This window comes from Panicum virgatum, chromosome 5N (assembly GCF_016808335.1).
Source record: "Panicum virgatum strain AP13 chromosome 5N, P.virgatum_v5, whole genome shotgun sequence".
Taxonomy (NCBI): Eukaryota; Viridiplantae; Streptophyta; class Magnoliopsida; order Poales; family Poaceae; genus Panicum; species Panicum virgatum.
Genome location: NC_053149.1, coordinates 17,765,685 through 17,793,575, shown reverse-complemented (window position 1 = coordinate 17,793,575; position 27,891 = coordinate 17,765,685). Strand labels below are relative to the sequence as shown.

The 27,891-nt window shown below is 51.6% G+C and overlaps 3 protein-coding genes and 1 long non-coding RNA gene across 4 annotated transcripts; 1 reads left to right on the top strand and 3 right to left on the bottom strand.

Moving 5' to 3' along the window:
• Positions 1–605: 605 nt before the first annotated feature.
• On the bottom strand, positions 606–1,971 carry LOC120673721 (transcription factor JAMYB-like). The gene has a single exon (XM_039954705.1). It carries the CDS (start codon positions 1,827–1,829, stop codon positions 921–923), a length of 909 nt encoding a protein of 302 aa, XP_039810639.1. The 5' UTR covers positions 1,830–1,971; the 3' UTR covers positions 606–920.
• A 2,710-nt stretch (positions 1,972–4,681) lies between these two features.
• On the top strand, positions 4,682–6,686 carry LOC120673722. Its single transcript, XR_005674767.1, has 2 exons — positions 4,682–5,098; positions 5,192–6,686. It is a non-coding gene; the product is annotated as an uncharacterized LOC120673722 (long non-coding RNA).
• A 5,805-nt stretch (positions 6,687–12,491) lies between these two features.
• LOC120673720 (WAT1-related protein At1g09380-like) lies at positions 12,492–15,558 on the bottom strand. Its single transcript, XM_039954704.1, has 5 exons — positions 15,383–15,558; positions 14,842–14,904; positions 13,414–13,966; positions 13,166–13,317; positions 12,492–13,050 (listed from the first exon to the last, which is right to left on the bottom strand). Exons 1-5 carry the CDS (start codon positions 15,556–15,558, stop codon positions 12,819–12,821), a joined length of 1,176 nt encoding a protein of 391 aa, XP_039810638.1. The 3' UTR covers positions 12,492–12,818.
• An 8,907-nt stretch (positions 15,559–24,465) lies between these two features.
• Positions 24,466–27,702, bottom strand: LOC120673719 (beta-xylosidase/alpha-L-arabinofuranosidase 1-like). The gene is made up of 3 exons (XM_039954703.1): positions 26,004–27,702; positions 25,455–25,868; positions 24,466–25,369 (listed from the first exon to the last, which is right to left on the bottom strand). Exons 1-3 carry the CDS (start codon positions 27,457–27,459, stop codon positions 24,741–24,743), a joined length of 2,499 nt encoding a protein of 832 aa, XP_039810637.1. The 5' UTR covers positions 27,460–27,702; the 3' UTR covers positions 24,466–24,740.
• Positions 27,703–27,891: the final 189 nt, after the last annotated feature.

The following is a 27,891-nucleotide window of genomic DNA, read 5'->3' as shown; positions in this document are numbered from 1 at the left end:
ATGGACGGCAACAACAAACACACCTGCCCCACTAATGCGATCGCATTAGCATCAAATTCATGGCTTCTGTCTATACTTCTTCAATTTAAATCAATATAAATTTATTATTGTTGATACGGTATGCTCTAAGCATTGCTGATTCCGTATCGCTTAATAGAATAGATTTTTTAAATTAAGCCTAATCTTTGTAGGAAACCAAGAAAAAATTAAAATGACCAAGATATATTGACTCCTGTTCTAATTTTGCTTTGTGAATTGTCACTGCATGATTAAATAATATATACTATGACTAACTAGCGCATATTAGCACAGTTAATAAAAAATTAATGCAAATTGCCAAATTTTTGTACCTATAAATATTATTAAAATTTGTTCGGCCTCGACCCCCTTAAAATTTGTTTCCACCTCCGCCACAACATACCGCACATACAACACGCGAGGTCACGAGCCATCTCCACACTAGGAGGTCATCACTATTGCACTAGGAGACCTCATCAAGCTTAGTTTGCTCGCTGCACATTACAGGGCAACTGTACATGCTCGAAGAAGATTCACCCTAACGTTTTCTAAAATAATAAGAAGAAAAAACTGCTCATAGCGAATCGTTCGATTAAATGGTTTTTATTTGGCATAAGTCTCTGCTGATTACTAATCAATTATCAATCAGATAACACTACAAAAAGTTCGGTCACCATAGCAGCATACGCAGTGGCGGATCTAGAATCTCAATCTAGGGGGGCTAATTTTCCCTCTTTCTTCTTCCCTCCTCACTTTTTCTTCTTCCTCCTCCTCCTTTTCTTCTTCCTCCTCTTCATTCATGGTTGAAAATTCTTGGGGGGCTCCATTGGATCCATGGGGGTAGGGGGGCTCTAGCCCCCCTGCCCCCACGTTGGATCCGCCCCTGAGCATACGTATATCGATCAGCATAGCGGTTGCTGCCAGATATCGTCCAAACTCCACAAACTGTCTCCAGTTTCTCCCAATAATCCGAAGCCCGGCAGTCCGGCGGAATCCGCGTCGTCGTGGTTGGCGCGCGCAAGAAGCTCCGACCAGCTCTCGTCGAACATGTCACCACCGCTCGTCGCGCTCGAGCAGCCGTTTTGGCACTGCTCGGTGGACCAAGCCGGCATGCTCGGACTGCTTGTCTGGAACTGCGCTGCCGGCGACGCCTCCCATGGCGACGGCGACCCGGTCACGCACGACGCGGCGTCCGGTGAAGTTGCGCGCGCGCAGCTGCTGGTGGGTGCTGCAGCGTTGGGGTACGCCGGCTGGGAGGGCGGCGCGTGCGCTGGGCTCGCGGCGTGGAAGTAGTGCGAAGCGTCACCAGCGGCGGCGGACTCGTCGGCGTGGATCCGCTCGAGCAGGCGCGGCATCCAGAGGTTCCTCATGGCGTCGTGGAAGCGGCCGCTGCCGACGTCGCAGCCGAGCTGCTTGGCGTGCTTCTGCACCCGCGTGCGCCAGTAGTTCTTGACCTCGTTGTCGGTGCGGCCCGGCAGGTGCGCGGCGATCTTGGACCAGCGGTTGCCCCAGCGGGAGTGGAGGTCGAGGATGAGCAGCTGCTCCCGCGGGGTGAAGCCGCCGCGGCGCACCCCGGGGCGGAGGTAGTTGAGCCACCGGAGGCGGCAGCTCTTGCCGGTGCGGCGCAGCCCCGCGGCGAGCGTCAGCTCGTTCCAGCGGCCCTCCCCGTGCGCCGCCACGTAGCCCGCCAGCAGCGCGTCCTCCTCCGCCGTCCACGGCCCCCGCCGCAGCTCCGCCGCCGCCGCCGCCGCGGACGACGGCAAGCTGATGCTGCCGCCGCTAGGAGACATCCACTGCGCGTCCATCTCCATCGACGCCGCGCTGGAGCGACCGACCTCGATCAAGGGATGAGCTCGCTGCAGGTAGCCGGCCGGAGACTGGAAGTGAGTGAGCGAGTGAGGGAGTGAGCTCGATCGATGACGATGGGAGCTGCTGTGTGCGTGTGAACGTGCGGCGAGGCTGTCGATGGGGAGAGGGGCCAGGGCGGGCGCGGGGGGTTATATAGTGGGGGTGCGCGTGGTGGGGTGGTCAAACGGGGGCGTCTATTCCTCGCTTGCGCGAGCTCGCGCCGAGCTGTCGCAGCTACGCTCCGCCCCCCGCTCCCCCGCCTTCCTCCGCCTCCCAGGCTCCGGCGCCGCCCTCGGCGCCTCCGCCGCCGCCCTCCGCCGCCGCCTTCCCTAACCGAGCTCGCCGCCGCGCGCCGCCGCCTTCTCCTCGCCCCCGCCGCCGGCCCCGCCCACCGGTTATCCGGCCCCGCCCGGCCGGCGGCGCTACCGCGCCGCCGCGCCCTCCGCCGGTCGATCCGCCGCCACCGCCTGGCCGCCGCCGCCCCCGACCCCTCCTCTATTGCCGGCGGCCATGGAGCCGCCCCGCCCCCCAACAACCCGAAATGATAAGGCCGCCACCGCCCTCCACCACCCCGGCCGCCGGCGACCTCGCCGGCGGCCGCTCCGCCCACCTACCACCCCTCCCCGGCCACCCCTCCCCTTCCCCTAGCTCGCAACCCCCGCCGGCGGGCGCTCTCCCCTCCCCTGCTCGAGGAAGACGATGAACAGGGCGAGCCGGGGGCTTCTGCGATGCGGCGCGATGAAATCGCGCGCGCTATGAATAGATCTCCCGTGGTCAAACGGGGAGGGAATAATCCGGCATGTGGCCGCAACGGCGATAGTTTAGCGCGGCCGGGCACAGGGGGATCGGAGGAGGCGGTGCGCGTGCTGCCGGATTGGATTGCGGTGGCGTTTGCATCATCGGTCGCCGACGAGGCGAGTTGTTTGTTTAATTAATCGCGGAGGCAGCGTGGCGGAGGTTTGAACGTTGACCCGGTGCGACGACCTTTCTCCGGCGACGCAGCTCGGCTTTGTTCCTTCTCGCCCGCTTTTTCGGTTTTTCCCAGCGCGGGTTTCTAATTTATTTTTTTAATGCACATCGGCGTGGTTTGGTCGTCGGGGTGATGAGGAACAGGGGTCTGGCCGTCTGGGTGGGTGGCTCAGCCACCCGGGTTTAGTCAATTAGTGCCGTGGAATCGATTCTTCTCCAAACTGTTATGGATCAACTCACAAGAGCCGCGGCGTCGTCCTTCTTTCCAGCTTAGTGTCTTCAAATCGAGCATCTACTCCATTCCATTCGTGCGTGCAGCGTGTTGCGAGGGCATCTCCAATGTACCCGGCCTCTGGTCACAAATACTAAGTGGCATTTTCATGCATCAACATATGGTCTCAAATAAAACATAATTTTAACTAGAAACTTTTAATAATTATAGGACATAATAAAATTATATTTTAATGAAAACTCCATGTTGTTCGGCTGGCTGGCTGGCAGCGCTGGCTGCTTGCTTAGTACTTCACCAGCCGTTCGGTCGTTGCAGGGTGGGAACCAGCCCCTACAGCCAGCCCAGCCGGAATCCCAGCGAACCGAACAGGGCGCTAGTCGTAAGGAAAATATAGTGTAGTATTTTTAAAAATTGATGCTCACTACATAAAAAGTCATTTCCAGCAAACTTCAAAATGATTTTACTGCACATAATCCAAGACGACGTCACTTGTTTGCCATGGAACCAAGTAAACGTAAAGTTGGTCCAAAGAGGAGAGAGCACTTGAGGATAAACTCATGAATATATACCAAATAAAGATCGATTGTGCGTGTGCTCGCTGCATCTATTTGACATATATGTAATGCATCAAAATTAAAGTACTGCTTTGTTTTTTCCCGGGTATGACACTACATATTCCCTGATATCCAGACGAGTCCGGATGTGATGAGGTGTGCTTTAGTTATATTTCCATGAGAGAATATATGCTAGAAAAATGTGTTATGTAGTGCGTGAATTATTTTCATATATATATGGATTCAACTTTAGGGTTTGTTTGCATTGGTGAAAGACAAAAACATTTGCTGAAACTTTCATAAGCTCCGCGTCCCTTCGTCACCAGGCATATTGAAAGGTAACACCACATCCACATTCAAATGAGTTATGAAAGCAACTTTCAACTGTGTACACTAGGACTCATGTTGCATAGGTACGAATACAATTACCTTCTGATTTATTTTGGGGTGGGCACAAAACGCTCTATGTTTTTAATGAGATGAATCAACATACACTCTCCTTTTTAATACAAAGACGCGCACTTTTCCTGCATAATTTGAGAGAAACCCTAAATTTTTTTTCATTTGACACAAACATGTAATGATATGGACGAGTTATTAGCAGCTTCTAGCTGTATTTGGGAATCCTCATTATTTCCCAAATTTCAACTTTAAGCCTTTAACCTCAAGCAAGAGGGGTAAAAGTGGCGATATATAGGACAACTTGTCTATGCACACCAATAGTACCGAGTTGGTGTGGAAAGGCAATGTAGTACATCAATTTTGGGGAAATTAAAGTTCAAATGACATGAAAAATTGAGAAGAGGGAGATCAGGGACACATGCATGTTTTCTTTATAGTGCCAGTGAGTTGGTGCGGTACTAGAGACAAAAATGGCACCGAAACATCACAATTGCATTACCATGGTGGGGGCAGGTATCTGCCTGCTCTGTGTCTCTCTTTTTAGCAACGCTGGAGCTGAGTAGGCATTGTCTGAAGTGCCATTGCAACCATCTTTAATTCGATGTGATCAGACCTGTCACAGCCCAAGAAAAAAAAGGAAATAAATAAAAATTTTCCCGCCGGGCCCACCCGTCAGCCTCCTTCTTTCCTCCTCCTCTCTGTTCTGCGCCGCGGCACGCACGCGTCGCCACGCGCCGGCCATCCCCGGCTTCCGTGCCGCGCGCGTCCTCCGCTCGCCCCATCCTCCACGACGACGCCGCGGCCTTATCCTTCCCCGCTGCCGTGTTCTCCTTCTCCTCCCCATCTTCCTCCTCCTGGAACTCGAGCAGAGCTCGCCCCCATCGCCGCGCCGACGAACTCCGGCCGCCGTTCCTCGATTTCGCGCGCCCACGGCCCCCTCACCTCGCCCTCCACCTCCTCCAGCCTCCTCGAGCTCGCTCCCGCGTTTTCCCGGCGGAATCGAGCCCGCGCCGCCCGGCCGCCATTGACGCCGCCGCGAGGAGCTCCGTCGGCCGCCGTCGATTCGCCGTCTCCGGTGAGCTACTTCTCGATTCCTTGCGCGAGGAGCATCTCCTCCCTTCCCTCGCTCGATTTCCCTCCTCACCAGGCCTCCTCCCCCTCCCTGCAGGGCCGTTGGTGCAGCCCTCCGCCCGCCGCCGCTGTTCGTCGTCGCGCCGCCCCGTCGTCGCTCCTCTCCGCCCGTGCCGTTGTTGGTGAGCTTTGCCGTCGCCTGGAACATGCCTTGCGTGCGCCTCCGGCCCCTCTCCAGCCCTGCTTCGCCGCGCCGCCGTCCGCCGCGTCGCGCGCGTCGTGGGTCTGTTCGTGGACATGAAGAAGAAGATGAGCAGTGGTAGAAGCTAATAACAATCTTTGTTGTACTTGTGTGTGTTTGAGTTTGCAAAAATCATAGAAAAATATATATAGATCCAAAAATAGTGAAACTTGTTTTGTTAGTTTCCTTTTGCTTAGATCTACTCCTGAAAAATATAGTTTTGCATGTTACTGTCCTGTAGATTTACTTGTGGTTTAATATTGCAAAAGTGAGTTAAATGCTTAGTTATTTGTGTGATGCTCTAAAAATGCTAAACCAAATTTTGTTAGGCTCCTTGTGAAATGTTCTTTCCAGTGGTACAACTTGCTTGCATGAATCTCGCATGTTGGTTAGCGTTTTGTTTCGATTTTGTGCTTGGTCTGAAATGTTGTTTATTGCATTAATATTTTCTGAAAATGATAAAATGGCAAAACCACTTTTGTTAGCCTTGTTTACATGTTTAGTTCCTGTGCAAATTTTATGGAAATTGTTTGGACTCGTTTGCATGTTCTTTTTTTTATCTTATTTAGAGTAACTAAAAATTGATATATTTATGATTAATTCTAGGAAAATGCTTTTGATGTAAATCCAAATTTTCATGAGTTCCTTGTAATGTTCTTTGCTTTCTCAATTTAATTTGTGATTTATGTTTGTTTAATAAGTTTATTTCCTAATTCTTGCTCTAGTTTCCTCGTTCGTGTTTGCATAGTGATTGGTTGTTGTCGCGTGTGTTACGTTTGTGCATCATCGCATATGTGCCATTCATTATTCACGTCTTGTCACCCTTGCATAATCTAGGATATCACACTAATGCATGCATCTCATTTCATGCATAGCATTTGTTGCACAATCAGGGCATCATGCTAATTCTGGCATCTCATTCATGCATTATAGTGACTGAACCGTCGGAGAACGAACCCGTTGAGCCTGCCGAGTCCGTCGAGCCTGAACCCGGAATCACGTTCATGGTCGAGCCCGAAGTTAACCCAGGCAAGCAGCTAAGCATGATTCTTTACTCCTATTTAATCTGAGTTAGTTAGTTACATCACCGGGTAATATGGGGTTATATAGTATGTATGTATTGCATTTTGATACCTATTCTCTTGCATTACCCTTCCTTGAATTGTTATCCATGTCCTTGTCACTTGTTAGTCAGTTAATAACTTAATCTGATTAGATGCTTAGCCCTGCTTAGAATACTCATATTGCTTGCTCGAAAGGAATGGTTTGGAGTATCACACTTACCTGATTATCCTTGAGTGCACTTGAGTATCTGGGACAAGTGGAGTGCAGTATCGAGATTCGAGCGGAATGTTAGGGCCTAGAGAATGAAGTCACATGGGCATAGTCCGCTTGGATCGATTAAGGACCGAGTGGACGACGTTGGTTTTGAGCACCTTTCCGTGCTACCACATATCCAATATAATGGAACGGATAAGCCAATTACCTTCTTTGACTTGATCATTGATGTACAGTCCTAGATACGTGGCTAAAGGCTATGCAGAGAGGCTTAGAGGTGTCCCCCGGATGGACCTATGTGTAGGAAAGTTTAGAGATGTCCCCGGTGGAAACTAAGTCTCTACGCGTAAGCTAGGTGTGAAGATTTCAATGATCGAGCCATGTTGGGAACGGTTGTCGCGAGTGCCCCCTTATCCAACTTTGGCCGGTTGGGTGAGTCGCATGGTCCTCGCGTCGTGTGGGTAAAGTAGTACACCCTTGCAAGGTTATAACCAATTCGAATTGCCGCGCTCTCGGTTATGAGCAAGCTCATTATCCCATGAACTCCTCATAGATTATCGTTTATGATGGGAACGGTTCTTGTTACATCTATGATCAGTTATAGATGATGTTACTCTCTTAATCAACTAAAAGTGTTTGGGGGTTTGGGCAACTTTAATTAATTTTGTTAGAAGAGCTCATGCTTATGCAATAATTACTTAACCTTAAAGCTTTTATTTGAGCCTTTGCATGATCCTTGCTTATTTATTTGCGTAAGTCTTGCGGAGTACCTTTGTACTCAGGGTGCTTCTAACCCTAGTTGCAGGTGAACCCGAAGTGGTGTTCGGCCACTTCTACCCCGCCGATTTAGTCGCGGGGGAGGAGTAGGTCGTTGAGGCTGGGATGGTGTCCTTGAGCAAGACATCATCATCGTAGTAAGTTTCTTCGTAATCGAACTCCGTGAGAGCATGTAAATATAATAATCCTTAAGTTTCTGTTTAATATGGTTTCTGTGAGCCCAAGGTTTGTAATGAAGTTAGGTTGGACCCACCTATATCAAATTTGTAATAATAAATGAATAAAATTGCTCTTTGTGGATCATCAGCAATGTATGCGTTTGTATAACGGTACGTGTGCTTAATCCTGGGCATGTGGCAAACACGTACCGGGACTACCGGGTTTGCTCTCGTTCTGGGTGAATTGTGTTGATTAAGTGCCTCTAAGGCGTGGATTAGCACGTGGCGTGTCGAGAGACGGACACGTGTTAGCCCTCGTCTTAAAGGATTAATCAATAATTTCACCTAAACCGAGGGTAAATTGGGCGGTTCTCACAAGACCAATCCATTCAGTTGACGCTAAACAAAACAATTTAAGAAAAGGTTTGAGAAACCAGGACCAATATAATATCACGTTCAACCTGACGAAATGACGAGATTGACTTGTCCCACGCCGCCATACAGTTGGTCTTCGGCTCCATATATCTACTATATCCTTGTCCCTTTCTGTCTAGCTAGGCACTAGAAGGTAGAAACCAATGCAAACGTGCTTCACTTGGTCTAAACCTTTTTCTTTTGAACATCCGTCCCCAACATAAACATGAATAACGCAGGTCTCAAACCGGAACGGCATTAACCTAAAAGTTAAGTGCTTTTTCAATAGTGCCGCACCGGTTCATGCATCCAGTTTAACTTCTCGCAAGCTAGTTTATTGTTTAATCAGTCACAGGGTCAAAAAAAGAATGAAGAGGACTTCCGAGAAAATAATATCTGAAGATGTTGGAACTATCACATCAATCATTCTCTGTCACACACTCACACTCCACTTCAAAAACGGCTGGTACAGTGCATGATCGACCATTTGCCTCAGAGAGAAAATGTGACATCGAAGGAACATTTAGATTCTGAACTCTTGGTGTAAATTCAGTCTGTCAGCATAACATTTACTCTCAGCAATTTCAGTGAAATTTTGCTATCATGGGTCCACAAAGTATGCTTCTACTAAGGTCAGTGTACTCTCACTTCCGGTTCTAGAAAAAGCTGCCTTCGTTCTTCTATCTGGAAAGACGCTGCAACGTGAGACATGACACAAGAAGCATAGGGTGAAAAACTCACGGCAAAGGGTTTGCCGTGTGCTGCACACGGCAAACAACACACGGCAAATAGACGTCGGCAAAGAGGTCCTTTGCCGTGTGCCATTTATCAGGCACACGGTAAACTCTTTGCCGTGTGGTTTGTAGCACTCGGCAAACAAATTTTGAAGGAATAAACAACAGCCGCGTGTGGCGCCGCCGCCGGCACCACTGTCCGCCGCCGCAGACACCATTGTCCGGCATCACCGCTCGGAGGAGCCGTAGTCGCCGCCGTCGTGGTCCCTGCCGTCGCCGCTTGGAGGAGCCGCCACCACCGCCGCGCTCTTGGTCCCCACCACCGCCGTCGTGGTCCCGGCCGTCGCCACTGCACGAGGGGGGCAGGCGCCTCCTGGTCCGCAACGGCGCCAGAGGGGAGGGACGGCCGCCGCTGGTGGTCCTTGTTGGCCGGGAGCGCCGGCCGGGGTGAGTCATAGCAGGGGTACCTTGGCTCCTCTGCCGCGCGCGTGCCTCGCCACCTGGAGAAGGAGGGGCCCGCTCCACCGCGCGCGCCTCTCGCCGCCGCAACCCGCCCGCGAGCCTCGCCGCCGGGAGAAGGAGGGGCCCGCCCCGCCGCGCCCGCATCTCGCCGCCGCAGCCCGCCCGCGAGCCTCGCCGCCGGGAGCAGGAGGGGCGCGCACCTCTCGCCGCCGCAGCCCGCCCTCGAGCCTCACCGTCGGGAGCAGGAGGGGTGTGCGCCTCTCGCCGCCACAGCCCGCCCGCGAGCCTCGCCGCCGGGAGAAGGAGGGGCCCGCCCCGCCGCTCGCGCCTCTCGCCGCCGCAGCCCGCACGCGCGTGCCTCGCCACCTCGGCCAGCCTCGCCGCCACGCGCTGACTGCCGCCGAGATCTGGAGGGAGCAGGGGAGGCGGAGAAGAAAAGGTAGCGGCAGGAGAGAGAGAGAGACGGAGGGAGAGAGAGAGCGTGAGGGCCAATGTGTCAGCACACGGCAAATCATGTATTTTGCCGTGTGTATTTTTTTGCCGTGTGTTTTTGTTGAGACACCCGGCAAAGTGGCTCTTTGCCGTGTGTGTCCAATAAAAAGCACACGGCAAAGACCTAGGCACACGGTATTCTAGCGATTTCCGGTAGTGATAGGGAGAGAGAGAGCGAGAGAAAGTGACAGCAAACAGATGTGCGTGTGATCCGATATATAGGGCCCAGACTCTCTTTTTAACGCGCAGGATCTCGCCTACCCTCTCTGCTCGTAGCCGTAGCTTTGTCGACGATCCGTAACGGTATGCGAATCCAGATCGACACGGTAAGTTCACTAATCAAACATATAATGGTAAGCCGATCGATGACCTGAAAATAAAGGTAGATCTTCCAAGATGCTAAGTTATCAGGAGCTACTTAATTTGAAGTAGCTAGGAAGAGAGAAGGAAGTTGAAGCTTGCAAGTACAGACCACTAGATTTCAATTAGCTATATTGATTATTGACATTTTGGAACACTATCCTATTCCTATCAACTCGTGCTCCTGCACAGCCTCTTTCATATATTGAATATTCTAATACATACTCTAAAAAATATATTTATCATTATCTAGTGGCAATAGATTTCATTTTGCATCACCCTCCGTTTGTGTATGATATATATTTAATTGAACCATTTGTTTGTATATTGGTATTTTTATCTCTTCCATCATACATAAATACATAGTGACACATATTCTGGGTAGTATTTTTATATAAACAATAACATAAATAATATACTAATAATAATAGAAATAGTAATTTATAATTTTATGTTGGTGCACTTTAATATTTTGTTATAATTATATAATTTAGATTCAGATTTAGGGGTTATTTATCTTAATAATGTCATAATTGGATAATTTATATGCAAATAAGGGGTTGTTTGCATTATTTTTATAATGACATAAGTGAATAATTTACAAAAAAATTAGGGGTTTACTTTAGATTCTTTTATAATGGTAGAGTCGGGTAATTTAGATATATATTTAGTGGGTTACTTTAGTCTATTTTCATAATGGCAGAGTGAGTAATTTTTTAGAAAAGACAGCAGATCCAATGACTATTATGATTAGAGTTGTCAGATTGATGGCGGAATGTTTCTGATTTTTGTGAGAATTTCTATAATTTCTCTATTTTTTTAGAGTGTGCACCTAGGATCCTAAGTGGCTTCATGTGAAGGCTTCAAAAGAAACCTCTAATTAGTAATAGTAAGATGGAGTTTAATCAATCGATTATTCTATGTCGTGTTTTGACGGAACATGAAGGAACTTACTAGCCTTTTTTTCCCAAAAACTTGTCTAATCAATCATTTTATTGCGAAAAAGTAATAGTTTTTTTTAAACTGCTACACAACCACAAACCGAGAAATAAAAGGGAAGCTACAGCTCAGGGGCAAAGAAAAAATGGCTTAGGAACAAACTAGACTTTGGAGATGCAACGAGCGACGGATCATTTATGCTTTTCGCGATCCAACACTTTGCTTCATTGATAAAATCCTTACCCAGACGGGGGTTAAGGGCCTTTGCTATGAAGACCCTCCCTATATCATTATTCCTCTAAAGCGAATTGTGAGCATTAGTAAAGAGTTAAAATCTAACTGGTTTTGTGAATAAGGGTGTGTTTAGTTGGTGAAATGAAAATTTTTGGGTGTCACATCAAATATTTGACCAGATGTCGGAAAGGATTTTTGTACACTAATTAAAAAACTAATTTCGGAACTCACCTGGAAATCGCGAGACGAATCTTTTGAGGTTTGAGGTCGTTGACCGCATCATTAGCACATATGGGGGTTACTGTAGCACTTATGGCTAATCATGCATTAATTAGGCTCAAAAGATTCGTCTCGTTGTCTACATCCAAACTGTGCAATTAATTTTGTTTTTTAACTATGCTCCATGCATGTGTTCAAAGGAAGAGACAAAAAATTTTGGATGAAATTTTTTTGGTAACTAAACACCGCCTAAGTTTCGCCATTTTAGACACCAATTCCTCTACCAAAGATACATGGCTACAACTCGCTCAATGCGTGGAGTGGAAAAGATGTAGCACGGCATTGAGCGAGTTCCATGCCTATGACATATAATAATATAAGTTGTGTCTAACCTATAGCTTTCACTCATCATCTAGCACGGCATGAAGATGAGTACTATGCTAATTGCTAATCCCTGCGTTTCAATCATAGGCCGTTTTAGTTTAAATCTCAAATCAGTTGGATTTAAAGTTTCTATAACCAAATAATTATACTGACAAAATTTATTTGTGATGGATTTGGTAAAACTAATTTAATGTTACAGATGCTGGTATTTTTTTTCCTATAAACTAATTTAATGTTACAGATGTTGGTATTCTTTTTTCTATAAACTAATTTGACCTTAGGTGTAAACTAAAACGCTCTATATTTTGGAGCGGATTGTACAAAATTCAATATCACCCAGCCGAACGGCTGCCAGCGTGGGCTGTCTCGAAAGGGTCCTCTACCTACATGGGCCCAAACCTTGTGCATGGATCCCCCACCTCCTTAACCTTTAAGTGTGCTTCATGGGCCCACAGAAAAACTAGGCCTTAATCATACTTACAACTCCCGTTCTGCTACTTCCTAATTGCTGATGATTCGCTTTCGCTACGATTTGTTCCTTCATAATCGTGTGCTTCAACTAGGAGGGCTTCTTAGAAAATTTTAAAATCCAGTTAAAATTTGAGGTAAAGCCTAAGGAGTGGTATGCAAAAAGAGGGAAAAAAAGACTTCGAATGGAGCAAGAAAACAAGTCCTTGGAGAGAAACAAAATCACATCAGAGGTCGTCACCCAAGTAGCACATGCCCAAGAGCACCACGAGACCAAGCTAGCAATGAATCCTCCCACAAGTACAGTGACACCACACTCCTGTTCCGTTTTCTGACAGTGTGATCAGGCTGCCGAAACTGCAGCCGCCCGTATACATGTATGCTATATGTCCTCCGATCATCGCCGCCGGCGTCTCCCGGTTCTTCCGCTAAACTACCTCGCCTTATTTTCCCCCCGGCACCCCTCCCCCAAGATCTCTGACGCGTCCAACTGACACGCCGTCAGCCGAGCCCAGGCACGGCGACGTCAGCTTGAGCGTCGCCGTCGCCCGCCGCGCGCGCCGGTCAGTTGCTGCCGTTCCGGGGCGTGTCCTGCTTGGGGTTGGTCGCGGAGAACACCGGCAGGCTGACGGCCTCGACCCGGTTGCTTGCAACCGTGGCCTTCCCGTTGAAGGCCAGCCCGACGGCGGCCTCCTCGTCGCCCTTGTCGCTGTCGAGGCCCGGCTTGTCCATCTCCCTCCCCTTGCCCCAGAGCACCATGTACAGCCCGGCAACGATGAGCGCGGACCCGATCGCACTGCGGCAGTAGCGAACAGAGCGTTGATGAGCAACGGGACGTCACGGTTAACGACTCTCTGTCTGCATCAGAGGTCGTCGGTTTCCAGAGAAAGAACAGATTTAATTTCAATCACCTTCCGACGTGGATCTTCTCGCCGAGGATGGCCCAGCCGACGAAGGCGACGACGACGAGCAGCAGAGGGCTGAACATGGACACGTACAGCGGCCCGCGCACCTGGATGCACCACGACATGATCGCGAACCCGATCCCGGACCCCACGATCCCCTGCATTTTGTTGTTCGTACATCCATGGATGCAGGCTGCGTGTGAGAATCCAACGCAGATTTTTCATTTCTGTGCTTCAATCCAAGAAGAACTTACGATGTAGAGCACGGAGTAGAGCCTGATGTCGAAGCCGAGCTTCCAGACGGCGAGGCTCCGGTCCATGGCGGCGCTGACGCCGGCGCACTGCGCGCCGGCCATGAGGCACATGATGGCCGTGCTGGTGTAGGGCGCCGAGAAGTCCTCCGCCATCCTGGACTGCAGGATGAACCAGACGGCCCAGGCGACGCAGCTGCCGATGATGAGGACGTCGCCGGCGACGGCCCCGGCGGAGTGCCCGCCCGCCGCCGCCGCCGCCGCGGCGGGCGCGGACGCGGGCGACGTGTGCTCGGCGAAGCGCCAGTGGATCGGGGACGGCCAGAGCCTGAGCACGGGGCCCTTGTAGAAGGGTATGATCATGGAGCCGCCCACGCAGACCGCCGTGCCGACCAGCTTGGCCTGCCCCGCCGGCGTGCCCGGCCGCACCGTCTCCATCTTGAGCGCCGCCGCCATGACGAAGGTGACCGCCGGCAGCGTGTTGGTCAGCGCGCACGCCGCGGTTGGGGTGGTGGACTTGAGCCCCACGAAGTAGAGCACCTGGTTCAGCGTCGCCCTGCGTAGCACGGCGAGCGAGCGAGCGAGGTCATCATCAGTAGTGACGACATGACACTATGACAGGTAATTGGACCCGACAAGTTTTTTTTTAAAAAAAAACAATTGTGTCTGGATTTGCAGACCGAGGCCCTTTAGTTATCAAAAATTTCTAAAATTCCCCGTCACATCAAATTTTTGGACACATACATAAAGAATTAAATGTAGTTTAAAAAATAACTAATTGCACAATTTAGCTGGAAATGATTAGATGAATCTTTTGAGCCTAATTAGTACATGATTGGACATTAATTACTAAATAAAAATAAATGTGCTACAGTAACCAGACCCAAAAATTTTCCCAAACTAAACACGCCCTGAACTTGCAAGTGCCATGCTCTGAATCTTGGCTGTCTCGACCAGGTCTGAGGGTTACGCACTGGTAACATAAGACTCTGCACTACTACTACGACCTGTGTGTTAGTTATGTGTGGTGGATCGATCAAGCGTCACGTCACCTCCGGAAACACCCCCAGAAATTTGCAGACACCCGTTTCATCTGAAAAGCGCTCTGTTCACCTGCAATCTTTGCGATAGTTTCCCCTCGGTTTGGGCTGATGAGCCGGGCGGCCTAGACGATCATTTCGGTTGTGGCTGAGCGTGGCAACGGCAGAGCCAGCGCGACACCGAAAGCAGGCGTGTCCCTTTTCCCTGGAGGAAGAGCCAAGCCCGTGTACCGCACAAATTTGGCAGACGGGAGCAACGGAGAAACTGAAGGGAGCTCGAGCTGCAAGCAAAGCAACTGGCCTCCTCCTCCCTCACGAAACGGACTACTCGATCGGCTGCAGCGACACGGAACGGAGGAGAGGGGCGAGCGCGGAGGGGAAGTGTACGTACCCGAAGATGGAGGAGACGAAGATCTGGAGGAGCACTTTCTTGGTGACGGTCGCCCCGCTTCTCCTGCACGCAGTGGGTTCGAGACGACAAGGCACAGTTAGTGGCGACTGGCGAGCGGCAGGACAGCTACTCAGCTAGCAATCTAGCTAAGACTCGCATTCAGAGCAGTGTACATGCGGAAAGAGAAGCAAGCAATCTATTCCTGGCATGTGTAGATCGAGAAGCCACCGATTAACTCTATCGTTTTCCAGCGAATGCTGATGAGATCAATAACTGTTTTTCTCAAGTAGCACCAAACAGAACAGCTGATCAGTGGGCTGAGCAAGCAACTTCTTTTTCTTAAAAGGAAAGGAGAACGGCTCGATCTGAGAAAGCACTGCAACGTCCGGTGAACTGAACCGAAGCGCTGCTAGAGATCTCCACGAGACCTCAGCTGAGCACATTAACAGAACACGCGTGCGTGCATCCTGACACTGACACCACCACCGTACCACTCAAATCGAAACACCGGCGCCCATGCAGAGGGAATGATCGTTGTTACCTCTCGAGCAGGTAGGCGACGGGGGCGATGAAGGCGGCGGCGATGAGGTTGCGGTAGGCGATGAGCACGTAGGGGCTCATGCCGGCGTCCAGCGCCACCTTGGACACCACATTCATGCCGGCGAAGCCCAGCTGCACGAGCACCATGGCGACGCCGGGCACGCAGTTCTTCCCCATGGCCGCCGACCGATCAATCGAGCTCGCTCCTTCTCTCTCTCTGTCTCTCTCTAGATTTCTGCTAGCTCACCGACGAACTACCGGTGCTACGCTGCGCCAACGTACGGTAGCTGTTCTTGAGAGGTGTGGGATTTGGGGGGCGGTGGTGGTATTGATCACTGACGAGCTAGAGACGGCCAGCTAGTGGTGCTACCAGCACGAGGGAGATAGGCACAGTGAAGTGCAGGGGAGGGGAGAGAACGCGTGCGTATATATATAGGTGGCGGCCAGAGAGAGAGAGAGAGAGAGAGAGAGAGATGGTGGTGGTGGTGGCGGCGGTGGCGATGACTTGCTGCAGTGAATCCTGCGAGGTGGTAACCGAAGAAGGGACGAGCCCGCAAGCGAAGGAAAGGGCCGTCAACTAGCTAGCTAGCCTGCGTGCTGGTGGTAGTGGTCGATAGGCGCGCAGCTGGCCGTGCTTAATTCTCACAAGCAATGACCAAACGTGTGCGGCCGATCCACCCGTGCAAGCTGTGGCGACCACCAGCAGCCAGTGTCAGTGATGCCGCCGCCGCCGCCGCGTGCGATGCCCTGACCTGACCCGGCCTGGCCATCCGCCCTGACCTGACCTGACCGCGGCTTCATTTCGCGCGTGCCCATCAAGCTTGGGCAGCCGGATGGAAATAAAAGCTCTTTAATTTGTTTCAGGAACATGCGTCACGAAATCTTCAGGAAGCACAAATCATTCGAGCTACATATAGGGCAACGTATCTAGTGCAAACCAAGGACTTTGTGCAAATCTGTGCAAACCTACTAAACAAAGTTTCAAAAAATTCTGAAAAAAATCATGACTGTGCTTCTCAACTTACCTCATCTATATACAAAATTTTATGGTCAAATTCATCTTACTCTAAAAGTTACAAAAAAAACAAAATTTCTGACAACAATAATGGTTCAAATGCATCTCAAATTTGTCTTTTTTGTAACTTCTAGAGTAAGACGAATTTGACCATGAAATTTTATATATAGATGATGTAATCTGAGAAGCACATTCATGATTTTTTTCAGAATTTTTTGAAACTTTATTTAGTAAGTTTGCACAGGTTTGCACAAGGTCCTTGGTTTGCACTAGATACGTTGCCTACATATAGATCATTACGCTCTTCGATTTGAACTAGTAATAAGATTCATGACAGGTAATCAGGGTTACTCAGGTACCATGGCCTGAAAGATCAACCAGAAGCGCCATTCCTTTTGCTAAGTTTTCTTCAGGTTTCTTGCTCTGCTCTCCGACTGGGTGCCGCCCATCCAAACGAACGCGCGCGCGTGCTGTGTCAGGGTCGGGCAAAAGCCCTTTCCCCACGTCGTCCTCGATCATCAGCATCAGCTGAGCTCGCGGCAACCGAAACCGTTCGGAAAGCCAAGAAGCCATGAGCGTGTGACGTAAGGTTCTTCTCCCCCTGCTCTGAAACCGCTCCCCATCCTGAACGAGGGATGGAACGCACTACCGGCCATCACTAGTACTTCACCCAAGCATCTACCGGCCGGCGGCGTCGATCCTGATGAGCTCTCGATTTGGAAGCAGCTGGATCCTTCAAATGGCCTGGACGATCCAACTGCGCTGCAGCCTGCAGTTCAGGAATACTAGGTCAGGACAGCTAGCTGGGTTGGTCATGCCGTTGCTGCGATCTCCCCCCTTTCGACCTGAACGCCCGAGGGAAAGCAGGAAGCAAAGAGGCATCATGGATTCTGTTTTGCGCCTGCTATATTCTGATAACGTATACGAACTTACTTTTGTTTTTAACAATAATGCGGCGGTGGCGTATAGGAGTAGTTTCTGTGTCCAAACAAATTTGAGTTGGATCCTAGTCGGACGGCCTTTTTGACCTATGTTTTCATGTAACTGAAGTAGCTAGTGCGTTAGGTTTGGTTTCTTGACGGCTACGGGTGGGATCTTCGGTTACAAAGGGGGAAAATGAAAGTGAATATATCAGATGCAAACTAAATTTTTTGTGCAAATCGTGCAAACTTCAATCTAGGCCACCGGATCAACATTCAAAGAGCATGAGGGGTTGGCAATTTTATAATTAACCGCTCGTCTCTAATCACACTTTTGCGAATCTCTCGTCCCACTCCCATGCGCACCCCCTTAGATGTTGATCTAGTGGCCTAGGTTGACGTTTATATGGTTTGCACGAAAAGATTGGTTTGGAACTAATATGTTTCCAAAATAAAACCCTTTAAACCACATCTGGCCTTAAATCAGGAAAACCATTATGAAAACTCTAATACCAGAAATTGTCTCATTTATAGTACTTGTAGTAAGTAATTACTACAATACTCCTACATAGTAAAAGCTTCCATCATGGCCATTATTGAACCATTGATGAAATTTAATTTTATTTATCATCACGTTAACTAGTATTGTACGTCAGTAATAAATGTATTTCCAGATGCAGGAGGAAGTTACGGACCTATCTATTCCATCTTGAGGCCATTTCTTGACCAATGTTAGTTGTGTCCATAATTTGCTTTTAAACTCACCACCTGTCTATGCTTGTGGATCGATTCCAAAAGGAACAAACGACAAATGGTTCGTTTTGATCTGTCTTCCCAAAACTATTTCTATGCTATCATTTTGGTACACCTTACCATCATCACCAGTCAAGGCAATAATCTATTCATATCCCTATTGAGGATCCGCTTCCTTATAGTGGCAGCAGTTAGTTCTATGCCTGAAATAACTTGTTGATTAGGCAGAGACACGAGTGTTTTTTTACAATTACCTTCCCCTTTAGGAAAATTAATTCTATTTATTGCCTTATGGTACGATTATATTCCTATTCCTAATAATGTGTTATTATATGACGACGCGGTGTTCAATTTAATTATATATGTTCAGTCTTACACTATATATATTTCGAAGCAGGCCCACTATTACAATAACATTCTGAATTGAAGCGGGCCCATGCTAAGAGCATCTCCAACAGCTTATTTATTATGTTAGCTAAATTTAGGAATTATACCTCTTTATAAAAATAGAAAACCATCTAATTCCATAGGTTAATCCAACATGCTAGGTAAAACTTGATTCCTGTATTCAAAACCGGATTCCACGTCGAGCGATTATCACAGTAGCAGTGCATCCCCTCCGAGCCGAGCGTTCCCGAGCAGCTGCCATGGCATCCGAGCCGAGCGTTCCCGAGCAGCTGCCATGGCACCACCGTGGAGCTTGGTGCTCCGGCCGTCCAAGGGCCTGTCAGGGGCACAGCTTGCTCAGGAGGTCGGGCGCAACTGTAGGTGTCGTGGCTTGAGGTCAGGTGCAGCTGTAGGTGTCGCCGCCCGCCAGCCCTTCCCGCGGCCCTTTCCTGCTGTCGCTCTTGGCACTGCTAGCTCTATTCGCGGCTGCAGCAGCCTGGCAGGCAGGACGACACACTCCAACGGTGGAGGCGGCCCCCGGCAGTGCGACAAGCGGGGCGGCACGCGCCGCGACGGAGCTCTGGTAGGCGGCGTGGGCCTGCTCGGAGCTCCCAGGTGCGGTGCGACACCGAGGCTGGGCAGCGGCGGGGGCCCATGGGCGGCGTCAGGGCGCCAGAGCGCCAGCGGGAACGGGAGGGCACCGGAGCGGCGACTCCGGGGCCGGGCAGCGCGAGGGCGTCAACGCCGACGCCACGACCACGCTCGCCTCCGACGCCGTGAACTCACTCCCAGTCCTTGAGGTCACGACGCCGCAGCAGCAGCAGCCGACGGAGGTGGACAAGGCAAGGGGCAGCGGCCGTCGCCGGAGGAGGAGGGGCGGCGGCGGCGAATCAAGCTCTCTTGCCGGCGAATCGAGCGAATCCGACGCCGAATCGACCTCCAACGCTGGCGCCCGAGCTCAGCCCCGCCTCCAGCACCTCCGCGCGCGAGCTTGGCCTCGCCTCGAGCACTGCACGCGAACGTGGCCGGCGGTGGAGCTCCCCACGCGCGGCGGCGGCGGCACTCGGCCGCGGAGCTCTCCGGGCGCGGTGACGGCTCCGCAGCGCGACCCACGGTGGGCCAGGGCCGCCTACGGCCCTCGCCCGTGCGGGGCTTCGCGGCGGCTGAGCTCCCTCGCGCCCGGCGGCGGTGCTCCCCGGCGCGGCTCAGCGCTCGCCCGCGAATGGGGCCAGCGGCGGTGCTCGCCCACGGCCGCGGTGCTCCCCAGGCGGGCGGGAGGGCGCGCGGGAGGAGGAAGGACCGCGGGAAAAGCGGAGCGCGCGCAACGAGGGACATGGCGAGCGGAGCCGTATTGTTAAAATGCCTAGCGAAGGGAAGGGGATACATAACGGGACAGAGAAGGAAAGGTAGATGAAGGTACTGTTGGATGGGGGTTTTTTCCCATAATTTTTTATTTTTACAGATTCAAATAAATTTACATAAGCGGTTGGAGGTACTCTAACACGACTAAATTTGCAAACTGCAAGCTATTGAATTCTCCACACGATCGATCACATAAAAGCAACCATCCATCAGTAGCGTGTGTAGAGCAATAAGAACACATGCATGGGCGATAGGTATTGTATTTTTTTAATTATTCCTTAACTACTATAGATAGAATGTTTCGTCGGGGCAAGCCAGCATCTAGCATAAGCCTAAGATTAAGCGTCTCGACCTAGGTCAATTGCGTGGCCGAATTGCGAGGACCCGTTTTCCTTGAACCTTGACGCATGCATATCGAGTTCCTACCTTGCTGCATATATACTGCAAAAGAAGACCAGGCGGGCGGTCGCAACACAAACTGCAGAACCGAAGCCCCGGCGGCCCGGCCTCCGGGACGTTTCAAGGCGGCGCGGAGCTAGCTAGTAGCCGCTAGGTAGATGCAAGATGCCAACCGCAGCAGCACTCAGCCCGGCGAGGCGGCGACCGGCGATCGAAGCACCGCAACACGCGGGCACGGCAACGTGCGCTCCAGCTCAGCCACACCCTTTACTGCGCCAACGCACGCATCGATCGGCCGGCCCGGCCGACCGCCGGTTCCCGTTCGCGGCGTGCCTGTCTGCTGCCTGCTAGAGCAAACAACGGTCTCGAAACGGAACGCGTGCACGCATGCTGCAGGAGAAGGCCGACGCATGCAGCGGCCAGCGTCGTCCGTCACGCACCGTGTAACAGTTAGGAGTAAGCTACAACTACAAGCCACGATGCGATCGTGCAGACAGTCTCGCAACCATGCCCGGCCGGAGTTAATGCCCGAGGATCCAGTTGCCGTGCACATTTCCGTTCCGGGCCGTCGTCAGGCGACTCATCCGGTTACCACATACACGGAGCTGACGCGGCGACGTACGTGTGTCCGCGCTGCTCCGCACCAACGCCGCAATCACGCGCGAGCAACACCGATCCATGTTAGCACCCAAACAATTTCGATATTTGACATCGAATCCGCATGTCTCACTTTTTTTACATTAAATTCGCAGACTTTTTGAAATATAACATCAGACATGCGAATTATTTCGAAACGTGGGCTTTCGACGCATTTTCTTATTTTCGCGAATTTCATTTAATTTTTCTCTTTTCTGAGCACATGAAGTACCCAAAATACCCCTGACTCTATCCCCTTTAGATCGATTGGATCAGAATCGATCCCCGTCTCTACCGTGCTCTGTTCTTCCGTTCTTCATCCTGCATCTCGTCACCGAGGGCTGAAGACCGGCCGCCGCCGGAGAGCCGCGGAGCTCCGCCGCCTGGCCCTGCAAAAGCTCCGCCGCCCGCTCGTCCGTCTGCCGCAAGAGGTCCGCCGGTAGCCCGCCCACAGCCGCTCTGTTCATCTCTTTCTCCTCTCTCTCTCTGTATTTTCTCTCCCTAACTGTCGTGGATCTCTCATCTCTCTCGTGCCTGGCGCCTGGCACTGCGGAGGGACGCCGCTCGGGCTCGACGTGCTCGAAGGCTGCTGGAGCGCCGCCTGTCGCTGGTCCGTGGGGAGGAAGCTCATCCACGGGGATGCGGAGGAGGGCCTCGGCCTGAGCAAATGAAGAGGAGGGCGGAAGAACACGGGAGAAAAAACAGAGCGGTCACGGGAAAAACAACGAGCCGACAGGATCGATTCCAAGGGTGAGGGTAGAAGGGGAAATTCAGGTGTTGAGAAAAGAAAAAACATTAGTGAAATTCGTGAAATCATGAAAAAGAGCAGAAAACCCGTTTCGAATTCGCATGTCCGATATCATATTTCAAAAGACTTGCGAATTTATATCAAAAGAGATGAGGCTTGCGAATTCGATGTCAAATATCAGATTCCTCCAAACGAAAAGTGCGTGGGCGACATCGCCCAGGTGACGAATTCTTGAGCCGAGAACGAGCTGCCGCTGCCCGTTGGGAAGTTTATTCTTACTAGTCAGGTTGGCGCGCTACGCGCGCCTGTAAAAAAACGTGGATCTAAAATATTAATAGAAAAATATTATCTGTTACTATGTTCGAAGCAACATCGTATCGATGTATTGAGTTAGATCTAAAAATTACAGTACAGCGGGCATAGTAGTTTTGTGTCTGAGAGCGCGCCAGTCTCAAGCATTATAGTATAGAGGTACATGTAATTTTTCCTTAGGGTTTTTTTTGTGTCAGTAGGTATAGTTTAATTACTTTAGTAGGGGAAAAAAGTAAGATTAGAAATGAATGAACAATCTAATTATATTTTGTGGGTTTACGGAGGGAAATCAAAACCCAAGAAGTAGTACAACTACCACATGTAAATGTAGTATGCAAAGTTTAGTTATTATTTTTTGTATGTAGGAAGTAGTTAAATATATTTTGTATTGTCAAATAATGGAAGGAAAATATTTTTTTTAAGATAAAGAGGCTAATTTAATATAATCGTGGGCCCCACGTGGGTCCCGCCTGAATAGTACATGGGTCCCACGTGGGTCCCACCTGAATAATACGTGGGTCCCACGTGGGTCCCGCCTGAATAGTATGTGGGCCCCACGTGGGTCCCACGTGAATAGTATGTGGGACCTGCATGAACAGTGCACAGGCCCCACGTGGGGCCACGACTCATGAGGTTGCTCCAATTCTTGGAGCTTTAGTATATGTACTCAATTTATTTTACGCGCGGCGCAACGGGCTCGCGATCTCGGCCGGCGGCGCCCGCGAATCGCGGCAGCGGACGGCGAGCGCTGGATTGTGGCTTGACAGCGACAGCACCGGCGGAGAATCCCCCCCGGCCTTTCCAGGTGCGTCGTCCAGCCCCAGTTCATGGGGCTCGACCATCCATCGGTAGATACCGACACCCAGGCACCTTTGCCGCCGTCTCCTCCCCATCCCCCATCCCCATCTGAGGATGGTTTCGGCAAGGGACCGGGACGCGACAACCACGAGCCGCTGCTGTGCCTCTTTCGTTCGGAGAAGAAGATGGCTAAAAGGTTTGTAGTACTGGTGTACGGTGCTAAAGTGGTATGGCTTCCACGGTACGTGATCAGCTTATCATCAGCTTGTAAGTAATGGAAACATTAGAGACCTACTACGCTTATCTTACCTTCTCCATCTGGTTTCTTTTTATTTTTCCTCTTTTAGTATTTATATTTCTGTCTTTTATTTTAAAAGATTACTGTCTTTTATCCGCTTTTAAACTGAAACAAAGCAAAAGAAAAACAGAGACATAAACTTCACCAGAATTCAATGGATGGGCCAACTGTACCTAAAAGAGATCCAGCCCAGCGAGCTCGTCAAATAAAGGTCCAACGTTGACGGGACTAGTAGTGGCCCAGCCCAGATAGACGGACTCAGATGGGCCCCAGCTTGTGGCTCTGTTCCATTTCATTTGTGGGCATTGAGCTGGCTTTCTAATCTACAAATGTTTTGCTTGTGGGCTGTTTCTTCTTTCTCATTTGCCCACTTCCTCTTTTTTTCTTCCTTATTATATCAAATTGATGGAGAAATTTCCAGTTCACGGTGTGTTCATTTATTTCGTTGTCTTCAACTATTAGCAATTTAAATATCAAATGTATGGATTTCCCAGATTGTTTCATGTGGTAATGACATATTCAGTCTTTCTAAGATATTTAATGTAACCAAACTTATTGTGTCAGAAACGTTTTGATCCCACGGATTAGAATCGGGTACCATTTCGTATATGCTCTAATAAGAAACTTCCACTCGGATGCTCAATGCATTATGTTAAAAAAAAGTGCAATGCATCAAAGTTCAACATCCTCAACATATATGCAATGCATCAAAGCTTTTCATCATTAAAATTGTTCTGGTATGGCAAACTTGATATTTTTTCATACTTCATTATATTAAATTTATCTCCAACTATAAAGTTTTCACTCACTTTTTTCTGACTCGACAACTAACTACAGGTATGCCATACTTTTATTAGATGAAAAACTCAATGGAGCGCAAGATTAAAAAAAAAGGTTGGTTGCTAGCTAGGCACTCCCTATAAAAAATTTGTTTTGACAATACATCCATGGACGCATGTGGTCAACCTTCTAATTTTTTTCGAGAGGATTCTTTTACAGGAAAACTTTTGAAATTTTGATGTACGTAGATTTGTGACCTTATAATTATGTAACGTAACTAGTTTTATCATAAGAAATCTCTACGTATCATTATACTGTTTGTATTCTAGTGTTCACATTAGACTTTTCAGTTATATGGTGTTTTACATCATTGTTTATCAAATATGCATACTGTAGAAATTAAACTATTCCAAAACGACCAGGTGACACCGTGACAGGGTAGGGTGGGTGGGTAGTACACTAGTACTACCAGAGTAGGACCCGACTACCAGTGGAGACCGGAGAATTGAGATGTAAATTTTGGTAGGGTACCTAAGCTTGGCAGCATTTGCGGTTGAGGCCAAATTGATCATGATCGACGTCACGTACTTGCGCAGTGTAAAAGTTCACATGACCACACTGCACAAAAGTCATCCGTGGCAAACCTGACGAGTTTACCATTTACCATAAGTCCATAAGAGGAGAGAAGTGAAATCAACCATTCTCGAGCGTGGAATGTTACATGTCATGCTGCCGCGAGAAAAAAAGTAAATGCTGCACCCACTTTGCTTCCCAATAATGTCAATAATGCAATCGATTAATGGATCGATCTGCTTCTACTTTTGTATAGCGCTGTGTAAAGTAATTACACTTGCTTCCACTTTTTTGGCTCGCTACATTTAATGTTTTGATGAGTTTTAACCGTTACTTATTACCCTCAGTAAAAATAAAAATAACCCCCAATAAATTGTTCTACACTGCCAAGTTGATCGTGACGGCGAACGACAGCGCCAGCGCGTCGTCCCCGACGATGATCGCGCTGGCGCCGGACGGCACGACGGTGTAGGCCGTCTCCTCGACGATCGCCAAGTCCCTGCACACGTTGAGCGCGAAGGGCACCTCGACGGCGGCCCCGGCCGGCACGAACACCCGCCGGAACGCCACCAGCTGCTTCCGCGGCGCGTCGCCCACCTCGGCCGGCGGCGCGGTGTACACCGGCACCACGTGGCCGCCGCCCACGCCGCCGGTGTTGCGCACCGTGACGGCGAAGCTCACGGCCTCGTCGCACCTGTGCCTGGCGACGTCGAGCGCCGGGCACGCGGGCGGCGGCGACGGCGCCGCGCCGGACTTGTAGGTGAGCGTCTTGCAGTGCTCCCACGCGCCGACCGGGATGGTGACCGTGGCGCCGGTGGTGGCCGACGCGTAGCTGAAGTTGGTGTAGCTGAGGCCGTGGCCGAACGGGTAGAGCACCGCCGGGCCGTCGTAGAACTTGTAGGTCCGGCCGGGGTAGCCGCGCGCCGCGTCGGGACGCAGCGCCATGGACGTCATCGGGATCTGGTTCACGTACTCGTTCTTGAACCAGGTCAGGGGCAGCCTCCCCCCTGTTCGTGGTGATCCAGGAACGAAGTTGTTTAAGAAACATCAGTGATGCAGACGATGTGCATTTGTAACGCAATTAGTATGCACCTGGATTGTGTCTGCCGAAGAGGACGTCGGCGATGGCCGTGCCGCCTTCCTCGCCGGGGTAGCCGGCCCAGACGATGGCGCCGATCTTCGGGTTGTTCTGCGCGAAGGAGACGTCCACGCCGCCGGCCGACATGATCACCAGGACGATCGGGTACGGGGAGGCCTCGGCGACGGCATTGATCCAGCCGGTCTGGTTCCACGGCAGGAGGAGATCCTCCCTGTCGTTGCTCTCCCTCTCCACGCTCATGTTCAGGCCGGCGATGACGATGGTCGCGTCGGCGATCTTCGCCGTCCTGGCGGCTCTGCCCATCCCTCCCGCCGTGTCGCAGGCCCCGTTGTCGCAGGCGTGCACGTACGTGGCCTTCACCATCTTCCTTATGGCGTTGTACGGCGTCACAACTCTGCAAGGCTTACCTGTGCTCCATGTGAAAACCAAGAAGAATCTTACTAGATGACAGTAACAGCACTGACGACTGTAAATTTGGCCTATTTGTCAGGTACAGGGAACAGTAAAAAACCACCACTGTCAGTTTTCCTGAAAGAAATTACCTCGGTAGTCTCCGAGCATGACATCCGTGGCATTGATGTGCTCCAACAGGCCAACCAACGACACGGATTTAATCTTGTTGGGGTCCACTGGGAGGCGGCGAGCATCGTTCTTGAGGAGGACCATCCCCTGCCTGGCGGCGTCGGCAGCCAGCTCCTTGTGGTCCTTGCTGCAGACGTCGCCGGCGCCGAGGGACTCGAACTCCGGCATGCCGTCGAAGAAGCCGAGCCGCATGAGGGTGAGGTAGACGTTGGTGAGCGCGTTGTCGACGTCGGCCTCCTTGATCTTGCCCTGCCGCACGGCGTCGACGCCGTAGGTGGTGAAGAAGTCCCGGGCGCCCTCCCAGAACATGCCGCAGTCGAGGTCGAGCCCGGCCTTCATGGCGGCGGCGGTGGCCTCGACGCCAGTGTAGTTGAGCCACTTGGCGTCGCGGACCATGACGCGCACCGAGTCGCAGTCGGAGACGATGTACCCGTGCAGCTGCCACTGCTCCCGGACGGTCTCCGTCAGGAGGCGCGCGTCGGCGCACGCCGGGATGCCGTTGACGCGGTTGTAGGAGCACATGACGCAGCTGGCGTCGCCGTCGCGGATGCACATCTCGAAGGGGCGCTCGAAGGTCTCGACCATGTCGCGCTCCTGCACCTGCGCGTCGAAGGTGAGGCGGTCGGCCTTGAACCACGCGTCCACGTCGTAGGCCGCGAAGTGCTTGCAGCAGCTGGACACCTTGATGGGCCGCGCGAACGGGTCCGCGGCGGCGGCGGAGCAGCCGCCGCCGGCGACGTCCTGCATTCCGCGCACGAAGTTGACGGCGTAGCGGCCGACGAGGAAGGGGTCCTCGCCGGGGGTCTCGCTGGCGCGGCCCCACCGCGGGTCGCGCACCACGTTGATGTTGGGGCTCCAGTAGGTGAGCTCGGCGTGGCCGAGGTTGTACATGGCCCGGACCTCCGTGGACACCGCGGTGCCGACGGCGCGCCACAGCGACTCGTTGAACGCCGCGGCGGCGTTGATGACGAGCGGGAAGCTGGTGGCGCCGGGCACGACGTCGCCGAACCAGGTGCCCCCCGGGCCGACGTCGGAGACGCCGTGCAGGGCCTCCCCCCACCACCGGTAGGGCGGCAGGCCGACGCGGGGCGCGCCCTCCGCCTGGTCCCCGAGGTTGCGCACCTTCTCCTCCAGCGTCATCCGCCCGACCAGGTCGCGCACCCGGTCGGCGTACGGCAGCGACGCGTCGCAGTACCGGAAGCGCGACGCGTCGAGACCCAGCGCCGCGAACCGCGCCGGGTCGCACACCCTGGTGTAGTTCTTCCCGGCGGTGGCGATGGGCCCGCGCCTGCCCGCGCCCCCGCCGGCCGCGGAAGAGGCGGCGGCAATGGCGCACAGGAGAGCGACCGCCACCGCCAGGGTAGGGCGGCACCGGGAGAGGAACGAGGATGCCGATGGCATTGCGGCAAGAGGCATCCCCTCTGCTCCCGGTGGCTCGGGCTGGACGAAGGGTGATCAGATCCATGAGCGAGGCAGTGTATATAGGACGCTGTCGCTGGCACTCTCGATCAGCGCCGACACGGGCACGCAGCGAGTGAGGAAGCTCGCCAGCTCGGTGGGAACAAAAAAATAGAAACTGGACCAGCTGGATGGAATCCTTGAAATTCAGTGCGTTTGTTTGTAAGAAGGATGAACCGCATTAAGGCGTGCTCCAGGGATCGTCTTGTCTTTGCTTCGCCGAGACGAGCTGTGAACGGGGCAGGGCATTAAGGCGTCCATGTTCCGCCAGCGATGCTGATAGGATGCGATACGATCCTTGGGCGACGAACAGTGTCCGGCGCCCATCAGCCGTTCTGATCGTGCGAGTTTGGGGTCATGTCATGTGCGCGTCCATGGATAGCTAGGCCG

What these genes read in the sequence shown, in the direction of transcription:
- LOC120673721 (XM_039954705.1), bottom strand. Translation starts at nt 1,829, where the DNA reads ATGGAGATGGACGCGCAGTGGATGTCTCCTAGCGGCGGCAGCATCAGC.
- LOC120673719 (XM_039954703.1), bottom strand. Translation starts at nt 27,459, where the DNA reads ATGCCTCTTGCCGCAATGCCATCGGCATCCTCGTTCCTCTCCCGGTGC. An exon ending in CATGCTCGGAGACTACCGAG is followed by an intron (nt 25,869 to 26,003) that starts GTAATTTCTTTC and finishes CATGGAGCACAG; the next exon opens with GTAAGCCTTGCAGAGTTGTG. An exon ending in CTTCGGCAGACACAATCCAG is followed by an intron (nt 25,370 to 25,454) that starts GTGCATACTAAT and finishes CACCACGAACAG; the next exon opens with GGGGGAGGCTGCCCCTGACC.
- LOC120673720 (XM_039954704.1), bottom strand. Translation starts at nt 15,558, where the DNA reads ATGGGGAAGAACTGCGTGCCCGGCGTCGCCATGGTGCTCGTGCAGCTG. An exon ending in GTCGCCTACCTGCTCGAGAG is followed by an intron (nt 14,905 to 15,382) that starts GTAACAACGATC and finishes CACTGCGTGCAG; the next exon opens with GAGAAGCGGGGCGACCGTCA. An exon ending in TTCGTCTCCTCCATCTTCGG is followed by an intron (nt 13,967 to 14,841) that starts GTACGTACACTT and finishes CGTGCTACGCAG; the next exon opens with GGCGACGCTGAACCAGGTGC.